The sequence below is a fragment of the Rhinatrema bivittatum genome, chromosome 7, assembly GCF_901001135.1.
Source record: "Rhinatrema bivittatum chromosome 7, aRhiBiv1.1, whole genome shotgun sequence".
In the NCBI taxonomy this organism is placed as follows: Eukaryota; Metazoa; Chordata; class Amphibia; order Gymnophiona; family Rhinatrematidae; genus Rhinatrema; species Rhinatrema bivittatum.
In genome coordinates this window covers 174,473,097-174,487,074 of record NC_042621.1, presented here as the reverse complement: position 1 = coordinate 174,487,074, position 13,978 = coordinate 174,473,097, and the positions used below count along the sequence as shown (strand labels likewise).

Genomic DNA, 13,978 nt, shown 5'->3' with positions numbered 1-13,978 from the left:
TGAAATCAAGTCAACATCTTAAGAAATCACAATCTGCATGGACAAGATAGCAAATTGCACAAACCATTGTACATTATTTGCACAGCACATTCTGTGTAGACCTGTACCTAAATTGTTTGAAAAGGCATCATTACATATGCAGGCATGGGGCACATTTAAAACTAATCGGAGAAAGTTCTTTTTTACTCAACGCACAATTAAACTCTGGAATTTGTTGCCAGAGGATGTGGTTAGTGCAGTTAGTGTAGCTGTGTTTAAAAAAGGATTGGATAAGTTTTTGGAGGAGAAGTCCATTACCTGCTATTAAGTTCACTTAGAGAATAGCCACTGCCATTAGCAATGGTAACATGGAATAGACTTAGTTTTTGGGTACTTGCCAGGTTCTTATGGCCTGGATTGGTCACTGTTGGAAACAGGATGCTGGGCTTGATGGACCCTTGGTCTGACCCAGTATGGCATTTTCTTATGTTCTTATGCTTAGCATCTTATCCTTTTGGCACAATCATGATTACAACAAAGACCATAGAAAGCGAAAATGGCACCCCAATAGTTACAGTACAGCTGTAATGTTGGAGCTGATAGCAGCCCTGCTAAGTGATGGCTAGGAAAAGGCCCCAGATAGTCCATATTGAAAGAGTGCACTCAAGAGGATAGCCTAAGGGGCAAGGCAGCAGAGTTCAAGTGAAGGTCCCAGACAGTCCATGTTGAAAGAGTGCACTTAAGGGGATAGCCTAAGGGGCAAGGCAACAGAGTTCAGCAAGAAGGCAGCAGGGTGAGGACCAAAGAGTGCAGCATGGAGGCAGCAAGACCTGGACCAAAGAGAATAACATTGAGGCAGGAGGCCCATGAGAAGACCAAGCAGCATAGAGGCAGCAGTAGCAGGAGCAGAGATGAGAACAGACACATGCAGCATGGAGGCAGCAGCAGTAGGAGCTAGGATGAAATGAGACATCCACATCCAGAGCAGGAAATGAGATATGATGAGAAGAAGCAGCAGCTGAACCATGACTGGAGGCTGCTTTAAGGAGGATGGAATACAGGCAGAGCATTGAGGAGGGTTTTAGAGTTTGGCTGCTGGACCACAATGGTTAACAGTAGACCATCCCTTCTGCCTGCTAGAACAACAACTCTTTAGTGAGGACATGCCCAACAAGCTTCTTCCATCTAGATGGCACAACATTTCTGTAGTGAGGATGGGCCCAGCAGGCTTCCTTCATCTAGATGGCACAACAACTCTGTAGTGAGAACAGGCACAGCAGGCTTCTTCCATCTAGATGGCACAACAACTCTGTAGAGGTGCTGGCCAAGGATTGTTGGTACAACTCTTATTTGCCTTTCGATGGAATAACCTTTTGTCATGTATGGCCCCTTGCCAAATTGTGGCTTGCCATTTTGGGGGAGCATGGACTTCGGGGGTCTACCCCTTGGGCATCTTTCATCCCGGGGACAGCTGTAGGCTATGGACTCAGTGATGCTGGGGATGACTCAGAAGGTGGCACCGGCATCCTTTGCAGGATCTGTATCAGCGCATTTGTCATGCTGTTGACTCTGCGGCCAGCATCATCATGTTCTGCATGTTTATGGCTGTTTGCTCTCGCAGGATCTGGTTATGCCTGTTAACAGCCCTCCTGAGGTGCACTAGCTCTGCCCGTATATGTCGTAGATGGACCCCATGCCTCTTTTCCAGCTGGTCCAGTTGCTTGTGTATGGACTCCTCTGTTTGTGGCGGAGATGCTGTTGGTCCTGGTGCCGGTACTGTGTGGAGTGCTGGAATTTGCGCCTCCAAAAGTGGCATGTCTGAGCTTATGGGCTGCTCCTGCTAAGTGCATGGTGCTTTGGGCTAGCGCTATTGTGTGCTGGCTTGAGAGCAGAATCTGTAGCCTCCCACTCAAGTCTCTGTCCCTCCATGAAGCCAGACAGGTTGAGGGACATATCGAGTTGGCTGGGTGAACCCACGGGTTTCATCATCACCAGTGGCTCCTGAGCCTGGGTCTGCTGCTGCTGATCCTCCTCCTCACTGATGTGGGTCTGGGCATCCATGAGGAAGGGCCTGTCAAACGGGGGTGGTGGTGTGCAGTTGGATTTTGGGGCTTCTTGGCAGTTTCGTGGGTGAGAGCTGTGGAAACAAGACATAAGTACCAATGCCAGTTGGTATCCTTTTTTCATTTTGTATCAGATGTGCACTTTGCTTCTTAGCATTATGAGCATCTTATGCCAAATGATGTGTACACCCATTGCTGCCTGACCATTTACAGGAGAGGTGAAATTACCAGCTGCGGCTCGCATGGTGTCCAGCCACTCAGCCATACCCTCAAAGACATCTGGTCCCAGCCTTTCCATGAGGTGCTCCTCCATGGGGGTTAGGACAATAGGACAAGGGGCTCCTCCTCTGGTCTGCCTTTGATATTTATTTCTCACCAACACCTTGAATTTCAGCTGTGCCTTGATGTCCCAGTACCTGTGGGCCACCTGCTCCCCACTTCATTGTACTCTGCTGTGCATGGTAATGTCCAAGGCTATGTTGCACCAGATCCGTCCCTTGGTTGCCTTTGAGGTCTTGGCTGCCTGGTTGCCAAAGAGCATGGCATAATGGTGTAGGACCCCTGCAATGACCATCTCGTTCTCCTGGCCACTGAACTTGATAGCCCATAGACAAGGGCATCCTGCTGCCTGGCTGCCAGAAGGGGTGCCACTTCCACTTCTGGAGTGGTGTCCTCCCTTTCCTCACTCTTCCTCCCACTCCCCTCTCCCCTCCCTTCCTCCCCCCTCTCATCCCTGCCCTGCAACTCCTTTCCCCTCTGCCCTCTATCCCTTGCCTGCCCCCTTCTACCTCCCTCCTCCTCCTATCCCTTCCCTCCTGCCTCTCTCTCTATACTCCTGTCCATACTCCTACTCCTCCTTCCCCTAGCACTCCTGCCCTTGTCCTCCCTCCTCCCCCTCCTCTTCACACCTCTCCTCTCTTCTCTCTCCATACCTCACACTCCATCCTCTCCACAACTTCCACTCCTCTAGTCACCTCCTCACTCCTCCACCTACCTTCTCCACACACCTCTTCACTCTTCCATTCTTCCACTCACTTCCTCCATACACCTAGTCACTCCTCCACTCACATCCTCCTCACACTCACCTCCACATACCTTCTCACCTCCTCCACACACTTATACTCTTCCACACATCTCCTTACTCCTCCACTCACCTCCTCCACACACCTCATCACTCCTCCACTACTCCACTCACCGCTTCCACACACCTCCTCACTCCTCTATTTGCCTCCTCCACACACTTCCTCACTCCTCCATTCACCTCCTCCACAGAAAAAGACAAACTAACAAACATGACAAACAAACCTTTCACACACACAGATAGACAAAAGACAAAGGTCAAAGTAAACACAAGGAAAAACTGTAAAGAACAGAACAACGCACTCAGAATTCGCAATAACAACTAACTCCTAAGCCACTAAACACTACTCACTTCCTCTTCTCTTACCCTAGCCTCGATTCACCCTCAAAGAGGCAGCTGCAGGAAGCCTATACATATAAATGGAAACAAATAATGCATAATGCACTAATTTATGCTAGCCATGTAAAATGATGCTGGACACAACGCGTGACGCACCGACACAGCACCACATGTGCTATTTACCTATGCAATGAGGAAAGCTGCCAATTGGCATAACCATGCCCCTTTTTATCATGGGCACTATTTTCGCTATATTTATAGCAATTTAATGAATCTAGGTCTAAGTTAGCCAGATAAGTATCTCCTCCCAGTTATGCCCCCAGAATGCCTCTCTTTTTTATTTATCCAGCTAGATTTTAGCCAGATAATGACTTATTAGGATAAAATCTAGCTGGATAAGGGGCTGACTATACAAAAACTTGCTATTTAGATGGATAACTTTTAAGTTTCCATCTAAATGGCTTTTGAATAATGACCTCTTGTTTAGTATTCCGTTCCCCAGTTGGGACTCTGACTGGGACATCAATAGGACACAGGCATAGGCTCTGCATTTGATTCAGTAACCTCATTGGGTTTTAACAGATATGAATGTAGCTCAGAGGTAGTGCTCAAGGCACCATCCTTTGTGGTCTTTAATATTTTCACGTTTTTTCTTTGTATGTAGGACTGTAAGTTAAGCACTGCAACTACTCCTTGTAGTCACATGGCATGACATAATTCCATTGCCTTTGACTGCCAAGTAGGTATTTTGAGAGAATAGTGACTGCCTTTTTCTACTCTCCTCCCTGAGCATCTCGCTTTTCTTCAGCAGGCTATGAACACTGCATCTGTAATAATGTCAGTTCCACACAATCCAGTAATCAAGGGTCTGTGCAACAAAGTAGAGGTTTACTAGTTAGCTATTTAGGTTGACCCTATCTAGTACTTTGTCAGCCTTATTTAGTAACAAATTGGCTATGAAGTAAAAATTATTGTTTAGAATGGACAGTAGTTGCTGTAATATATTTACCATGATACATCTTACAGTTTTGTAAGGTTAAGTATTACTTTAATTAAATAAGTCTCTGCAGTCTTCTGGGACATGTAAAACACCACAAAAATTAGCATTTACAATCACGAGTAAATTATGTAGCTAGTCTAACAATGGGTCTAATGTTTGGCTATAAGAATTCTGTAAACAATTAAAAGACATTTTTACCAAAAAAGCCAAACATTTTTTGCATTGTGAGTAAAAATGTCTCTAGTCATTCTGCAGGGAAGTCAATTGCCTTTTCAGTTCTCTGAGGGTTGTTTTTTTTATTTTTTTAATATAAGCTAATGAGGGCAATGCGTGAGCCATAGGCAATAATGCGGCTATATTAGCTGTGACAGGGAGCTTGATCATAATTATCTTAACGAGGATAGGGTTAATTACAGTGGAAACTTAAAATTCTTTCTGTTCGAATCAGGCAGAACTGAATCCGTTGTGATGCTTTGTCATCTTAATGTGACTTTGGAAACTGCAATGAAAATCTCCTGGCAGCACTGGGGGCTCCTGTGGGAGTGGAGTGTGAGCCTTGTAATGAGGTTACTGAGATGGTACCTGTGGGTGAGATAATCGGCAGACTTCATGTCATTAGAGCAAAGGGAGAGGGATAAAGGATGGGGAGGATGTGAGCATCCTGCACAGAGTTCAATGATGTTTCTTAGCTCTCTGAAACAACTGAAGAAAACACTCATCTGCCCTTTTTGTCCGAGTCTGTTGTGGTTATAAGCCTTTGTTCATGTTGCTTGTAATTTAACCCAACCTGAAAGATATTCCAAACTATAGATAGTAAGGAAGAAGGATAATTTATAATAATTTATTTCCTCAGTAATATAGTATTTCTGAATACCCATACCCTATCACTATATTACCCATAGCTCCCTCAGAGCTGGAGGACCATAACTAATTATGAACGCTTGTTTAAAGTGAAAGAGACAAATGCTATATTTAAGTAAATGAATCCTTTCAATCCAGACTAAATTGTTATTAACCAGTAAACCTTTCTTAAGGAAAGGATCAGATTTGGGATCACTTAGGATCACTTATTTTGAATGAACATATAAGAACATTAAAAGTGCCATGCTGAGTCAGCCCAGCATCTTGGCCAATCTGGGTCACAAGTACCTGGCAAATGCCAAAGAGTAGATCTATTCCTTATTGCTCACCACCAGGGATAAGCAAAGCAGTGGCTTTGCCAAGTATGCCTGGCTAATAATGGTTTAAGGCCTTTTCCTCTATAATTAAATTGTCCTACTCACCTATGTCATGTCCTGCTCTGCTGAGAATGGAGAAAATGTGCCATGCCTCAGGAGGCATGGCATCATAGAGAAGCCAGGTGGTCTGGAATCAATGTCTTCTGCCTGATGCCGCTGTTCAATGTGGGATGGCCCATGGGTGCAGATGGCTGTGAGGACTTACCAGGTGAAGATAGTAACCATAAATGGAGCAAGACCTAGTAGTGGAGCTGAAGTCCAGTATCATAGCCAAAGACCATGATTGGAGCAGGAGACAGGAGGCAAACAGAAACAAGGAACATGCAGAAATAGAGACCAGACAACATCTGGATCAAGGGGCAAACTTTATGAGAACTGTTGGACCAGCTGAGGCATATAAGGTTTGGACTCCTTATATCCAGCCCTCAATTTGGGTCTAGGGATGTGCATCATTTTTTTTGAAGGATGAAAATATCGTACAATTTTTTAAGATGGCGCCAGCTGTCCATTGCTCCTACCATGAGACAGGGGCTGGCCAATGGCACCGATAGCCCCTGTCACATGGTAAGGGCAAAGGGCCACCGGTGCCAATTGTTTACTGGTAGCCGAAGGCTCGAGAGCAGGAGATCACTCCCGGAACCCCCGCTGGACCACCAGGTTCTTAAGGAAAGTTTTTGGGGGGTCGGGAGGGTGGGGGATTGTAAATAATTAGGTTTAAAGGGTCGGGGTCCGGACCACGGGAAACGGAATTTCCCGCGGGTCCATGGAACTGATTCCAGCACCTGTTTCGCTGGTTCAATGAAAGATATTGCAAGCTCCAAAATATTTTATGTTTCCTGTGTCCAGAATTAACACAACATTCTGATCCATTTATTCTGGATCAGGTATCTGAGACGTGACATATCTTCCATCTATCTTCTGAATCACTTTTCTGCCCATCTAGTAAATATGGTGGGAACTTGCAGGTATATTTTAAAAGCCCTATGTGCACAGAAGCCTTATGTGCACTGGAGATATGCACAGAAGTCACACCGGGTGGATTTTAAAAAGCACGCGAGTACACGTATCGCCCAGAATGCGCACAAAATTTGTTTGCACAAAAAGGGCAGGGCATGGATGTAGTTTGAGTGGAGCATGGATGTTCCTAGATTTTTCAATGAAATCTTCACATATTTATGTGTACAAGTGCGCATTAGGGTCCCCTACAGTGTAACTTTAGTTCTACTATGGATGATGTGTAAGTCCTGAATAAAAAAAAAAAAGGCTAGTCAGCGGGGTTTTAAGGGTTGGAGGTAAAAGGGAGGCTAATTAACTAGAGGAATTCAGGAAATCCTATCCTTTACTTGGGCTAACTGGTAATTGTATTGGCGCGTGTATCTACTAAAATCCCCCCACTTACGAGGCACAGGTGGCATTTGCACGCACATGCACACTTCCATATAAAATTGCAAGCACATGTACACTCCTACAGCCTATTTTATATCATGTGTGAATATACACACATATGTTATAAAATGGCTACATCCATTAGCACAAGCCGGCATATGTGTGTGCCTGCGTGGTTTTTAAAAAAAGTTACCATCTTACTGTTTTATCCAATTGTAAGATCATTATATTCTTTTGTTGTTTTTTCTTGTTTGTTTTTCTTCTGCTATTACTTAAAGCATAGCAGATTCTAAGCAATGGGATATCGTGTAATATGGAAATATATTTCACTTAATATGCAACTAAAATGAAAAGCATAATTCACCTTTTGCTTGTTTGACATTCTCCTTTAAATATGACTGTGGATGATAGGACAGATATTCCTTCCCAAGGTTATGTCAAACCAGTTTATTTTCTGAAATGGTATTGATAAAAAAAATTACAAATCTAATAACAATTAAAAAAAATATATTAGGAGACCTACATTTATGTACTCTCTCTATGCTGTAGTATTCTTATTCCCCGCCTCCTCCCCTTGGCTATGAATTTAGCTGATTAAATCACCAAGTGCACACTGTGCTGATGACATGAAAACAACAATTAATAAGCAGCCCCCTTGTGTAATACAGCTCTCTCTTAACTGAGTGGCTAATAACATTACATGGCAAAAATGATCAAAACCAGACAGGTGTAAGGGGGTTTACGCACAATTTTCCCTGCTCATCTATGAAACTAGTACCACTGTGCTCTGCCTGAGTTTTGGAGAGAGAGGCAGTTTCAATAGGCAACTCCCTCTAGTGTTCCACCGCCTTTGTCCTACTTCATGGCTTGTCATTTTGTTTTATGCCTTCCCTGCAGCGGTTTTGGATATGTGCTTTCTTCTCCCTGCCAGTTTCCAACCATTTGCTGATTCTCATGATAAGAGCATTATATTTGCATAACATAACTCAAGAACAATGTGTATTTTGATGCTGACATTGACCAGAGCTTAGGCGGTGTTTATTCTCTAAGGTCTTATTAGTCTCCCACAAGACTCTCTGGTGCTGACAAAGGGGTGGCCTATTCTGAATTTGTACTGGTAAGCAGAGGCCTTGCATGAAAAAATAAAAAAGGCTTAGATTAAATCCACTATTAACTATTTATATAATAAGAGAAATTGTTGAGTTTGACCTTTCAAATAGAGGCACTCCACCAAAAAAAACTGCAAGTTGTAACTGTTTTTGTCCTCTAGTATAAATTTAATTTTAATTATTTGTTATACAGAAAGAGCTATGTAGTTATTGTACAATACTACCAAACTTAGAGGTGTTTTGTTTTATGCTATATCTTTCTTTTCAGGTGTGTAATATGAAAACAGCACCTCTTTATGTACAATTTTAATTGTTTTTTGTTACATCATAGTCAGAATTGCTAGATATGAATCTGTAAACTGACATCAAGATGAGTGATAGGACAGATGAATCCTAAGGAATTAATTTTCAAATGTAAATGTAACATGGTGTCATAGTAATTTTCAAAATTCTATTTACCTGTGTTAAGTGCATTTAATGTTGTATAACCTAATGTCAATTCAAAAGCATGTATTGTAGCAATTTTCAAAAGGCTTTTGAAAATTACTACAATATATGCTGTTGAATTGTCAATAGATTATACCAAAGTTAAGTGCATTTAACACGGGTAAATGGGTTTTTGAAAATTGCTACAATAGTATGTTACATTTACCTTTTCCTTTGGAAATTACCCTGTAAGTGTGTGCGTGTAGGTTGGGGTGGTGGCAGAACACTTTCTTACATGCCCTTATCATAAAATTGTGAAAGGAATATCAGTACAGAAAATATAGAACATGCAAGTTGAATTGTTCACAGTAGTCACTGAAGTAGTGGGTGGCATTTAAAGAGAGTCTTCAAGCAGAAATCAAAACAATTTAGTGAACATTAAAAATATTCCAGATTTCTAAGAATTCTACAGATATTAACTTTATTGCCCTCTGCATATTTTCCCCATGTGCGGTGTCTGTTTTCCTGGTTCTAAAGCCTCAATTTTATCAAGTCCATAAGGGATAGACATACCCAGTATAAATGCCAACAGAAAATAAATAGTGTAGACCACATTTTTTATATTTATCACACCATATAACTTATCTGGGAGATAAAATGCTGATGTTCCCTTGGGTTAGACTACTAGATCAGCTATCATGTTGTACAATCTCAGCACATCCCTAGTTGCTTTATAAGTGTGTGAGCTCTTAATGTGTATGTATCTGTATATACCATACCATCCTACTTGATTAATCAAGTGCCATAGGAAAGTGGCAAAATGGCTCCTACTTTCATATTTGACTTTCCTAATACTCTTAAACAGGCACTAAATTCCCCTGGATATAGTGTGCAGTCACACCTCAGCGTTCACATTCTGTTGCTGTATTCATTTCTTGATTCTTAATCTGCTTTCTGCTGATCAAATTCTGACATGACAGCAGCATGAGGTATGGAGGTTGGGGTTGTTTTTTTTTTTTTTTATTATCACAGCATAGTTTAAGACTTCTCTAGCTTTTGTAATTCTGCAAACAATTTGATAATTTTGCAACACTTGAACATTTTATATTGGTTGCAGCAGCTTAGGAAAGGCAAATGGAATCGGGATGACCCTGTGGCCTGTGGTTAGTGCCTTCTGCTTCAGTGCAGTACTTGTGGATCTTATATTTGCCTGCCTTTTGGTCCAGACTATACCAGCAATAATGCTGGGAAACTATGCAAGGTGTAGCATGTGGAGGGTTTTGAGGGGTGGAGGGGGGGAGGTAAAAGGACCGAATCAGTTTTTACTTTTATGTTAATACCTATTGGCTACTCAAATATCAACTCTAGATATGGCCGTAGGGAACAATATTCTTCCTTTCAGAGCAAAGAAGGTCACTGTATTGCTTGGCCTTTGTATCGGAAAGGGGATAACAGGGATATATTAGGAGATTCAGGATATGTCCATGATAAATTAGATAGGAAATTAATAAAGAGATAAGACTTGCCAAAAAGAATAAAACAAAAAACAAACAAATGAAAACCCATCCTTTATTGTAAATGTTGAAAAACTGCTAAGAAATGCTACTTGGAGTTATATTTATTATTGTTAAAGGTGTATGATATTTCTCTACAGAAATGATGGATGACAGCTTAAATTTGTGTCCAGGGAATGAAGGTGAACTGTGACAGAGTTATTTATCTTGGGAATTGAGGTTAGGGTCAGGCGAGGCTGGGTGCCTGAAGGCATAAGACATTGACAAATTCATCCTGTAGGCCCCATATCTGAAGCCCTTTGTTTTGGATCCTGGCTACTCACTAACTGACCCCCATCCTTCATTCTGCCAGTGCATGAAGGATGCAATGCCATGCCAGCACTCCCCCTGCCACTAATTCTTGTCATTCTCTCCCTTGACAGGCCCAAACCAAAACCATTCCTAGTCCTGAAAGGGAAGGTTGAAATATTTATTTCAGTTCATAATGGCCTTCCTGATTTAGTGCAGTATCATTTTTCCTGTTGCCTTTGTCATTGCAGGTCACTGGAAGGACTAAAAGAATTCAGCAGCCTGGAAGAGTTGATCTTGGACAACAATCTTCTCGGAAATGACCTCTTGTTGCCAAAGCTACCCCACCTCCATACCTTAACCCTGAATAAGAACCAAATATCCTTTCACAAAACCGACAGAACATCAAATACGTTTTGCATAACAGCTGAATTAAAGCATATGAAATATATTCCATGGACAGACAAAGCATTCTCTATTTAGCAGCTGGCATGATTCAGAATAATTTATTATAGATCATTCATATCTAAAATGCAGCATTATATCTTCCCGTTACGCTATTTTAGCATTGGGCCTAAGTTATGGGATCCAAAGAAATCTTTTTTAATAGATAAAATAATAGAAGAAAAAATGATAGCAGGGCTACAGAAGAACAGCAGCTTTTAGTGTCTAGCTGGGGTTCTGTAGCAGGCTGCCCTCTAGTGGAAGACAGAAGGAAATGAAGTGCTAGAGAAAGCTCCAGACTGAAAATCTCTTTGATCAATATTTATAGTGAGTGCTGGGTTTTCAGAATCCTGCTTTTCTTCATTTGCAGAATTGTAAAAGAGTTATTTAAACATCTGGAAGCCTGCATACTGATTTTTCTATGAAACTTAACATTTCAAATGACACAGGCAGCTTTAAACTGTCTGAACCCATATGCTTGAAAAAAAAAATCCTTAAATATCAACGGCAATAATGCTTCTCTTCTTTTAATGAAGAAAAAAAAACAAACACCATTAATTTTTATTTATTTTGCATTTTTGCTTTCAATTACTGTGATTCTCTGCCAGGCCATACCTTTACTTATTTAATTTTGAAATAATAAAGACTTCTTGCAACACCCATCATTGCAGTGAATGCTAGTGCCAGTCTGACTAAAAGTTGTATTTCTCTCCAAAATCTGTTATCTCCTTATATCTGGCTGCTAGAAACCTGCAGATAACTCTGTTAAAAGAAAAACATTTACCACATGCTTCCAGTTAATTGACTACAACTAGCTCACAAGTCACTTGTGGGAATCTGAAGACTTTTTAAGTGGCTGATAATGTATTATGGTCTATACTGTTTAACAAGGTATTCCTAAGTGGTAGCAGTTAAGGTTAGCAACTCTATATGATAATAGTGGTGAATGTTGGTGCAACTCACTTAGGTCTAGATTCATCAAAATGTGATAAATTTTGCATGAATAACTCCTAAGATAAGGAAAAGGGACATGACTATGATAATTTGAGTTAATGCACCATGTGTTATATTAGCGCTTCACATAGGTACTTTATCATGCCCTGCGATATTTGTACTTTACAACTTGTGACACTTTATACCACTATAGGAGGGCCAGCTAGTAACTGGAGGTGAGGTTTTGGTGGTGGTCTGGAGTATTGGGGCCAGTTTTACATGCACAGTGAGATGTATGAACAGCACAGTACATATCAGTGAAGATTTGACATGATTTGGAGTGAGGAAAGTCAAACAAAGATGAGATTTCTACAAAGTTCTCTAGCCCTAGCTTGATAGTACCCTGGTAGAGAGTCCATCTCTCTCTCTCTCCTCCCTCCTAAATTTAGGAGCTCATCTTTCTTTTAATATTCTCTCTCTCTATATATCTATATATATATCTATATATATTTGTATTTTATTTATTAACCTTTTGTTTCTGTGCATTCAAGTATATTAACATAGCAAGAAAAACTACAATGTCTATTACACTCATGGTGTTCCAGATATTAGTATTCAGCAACCCATAGGTCAAGCTGATTTAAGCCCTGCTTACTGCAACTGATGCAGCACTGTTTCTATAGTCTTTCTGTAAACTTTTATAAGTTGAGATATAATATGATGTTGTTTTTTGGATCCTGATAAAGCTTGACCTAACATTCATAGTCATCTGAGGAATGGTTATTTTAGCTAAGGCCATGTCACAGCACATGGAAAGAAATCCATATGACTATATCAACAGAAATATACCAAGTTTGCTACAAATACTGATCAAATTGCCTGTCAACCTCAAAAACATGAGACAAGACAAGGCCATATAATTATATTTACATTGTGGTGGAAATCACGTACTAGATTTGTCCTGATTCAAAAACTTTAAATGTTGTCTTTTTGAGAAGAAAGGCATATCAAATGGGACAAAGTCCAAGATATTAAGGAAGTGAGAGCAGCTGCTTAAGCAGCTGCAGGCTTCTTCCACGATTATTATCAAGTCAGCTGAAGGATCAACACATCCACAAGACCAAACGATAGTCATTCCTAAAGGAATCTCATTCTTGTCTAAAGAATGCAAGACATCCATGAAATGGAATCAGATTTGTCACACATTATTGCACCATTTTGCCCTGTGTCAAGTGATCAAGATGAGCGAATGGTGCAGATGGCCAGACCTTTGAAAATTATCAAAGGAGACTGGTCAATCCACTTGGCTTGGTTCCTAATTGGATGACATGTTACATCACATAACACAACAGGACAAAGTCCACAGAAAGTCTGAATTTCCTTCTGAAAGCTTGCCTATACTGCTTACTGCCAGACAGGGCTGCAGCACTTAAAGAGAAACAAGATTCTACTATTTAAAAGATGCAAGATTGACAACATTACTAACCATTGTCTTCCATTTATCAACAGGAATGGTGCAGCATGGTTAGAATCAGTGCAAGTTTCCTCACACTGCCCTGCAAATGTTCCTTTGGGGGACAAACTAGTTGCCATGATCCTGCCGCCTCCTCTCCCACATGTAGGTATCAACAACATAGGAAGGAGGAGGTTCTGGGGGTTAAATTTACACTTGTAGGGGCTCGTTTACTAAGCATTTTCCCCATAGATACAGAATGGGATAAAAACTTTAGTAAATCAGGCCCTTAGAGAGGAAATTGAATCCAAAGCCTTCAGCATTGCATTTTTAGTAATGCTTCTCATTCCTTACGTAGGACCCCAGAGGCAGTCTGAGTGCCAGAGCTTCAATGTGTGGATGAAACAGTGTAGGGAAAAGAGATTTAGAATTTTTAGGACGTGGGCAACATTCTCGGGAAGGCAGATCCTGGATGCTGGGACTAAATTTAAGAAAGGAGATAAAACAGTTTGTAAACTAGACCATAGGGTTGAGCCTGTGCCTGATCTCTGGCCTAGGTTGAGGCATCAGCCTTATATAGGCCAAGGTCACGGCGACCTACCACAGCCTTGGCTTATGCAAAGTTGAAGCTTCAGCCTGGGCCTAGGGTCCTGACACCTGGGCCTCGGTTTAGACAAGGGCCCAGGCTTGATGATGCACCAAGGCCAGGAGGTCGAGTCCCAACA

General features: G+C 41.4%; 1 protein-coding gene across 1 annotated transcript in view; it reads left to right on the top strand.

Moving 5' to 3' along the window:
- LRMDA (leucine rich melanocyte differentiation associated) overlaps nucleotides 1-13,978 on the top strand; it is a 2,937,053-nt gene that overhangs the window by 1,661,481 nt on the left and 1,261,594 nt on the right. Inside the window, exon 4 of the mRNA XM_029609518.1 lies at nucleotides 10,675-10,801. Coding sequence (XP_029465378.1) covers nucleotides 10,675-10,801 — 127 coding nt within the window. The remainder of the gene's footprint in view (nucleotides 1-10,674; nucleotides 10,802-13,978) is intronic.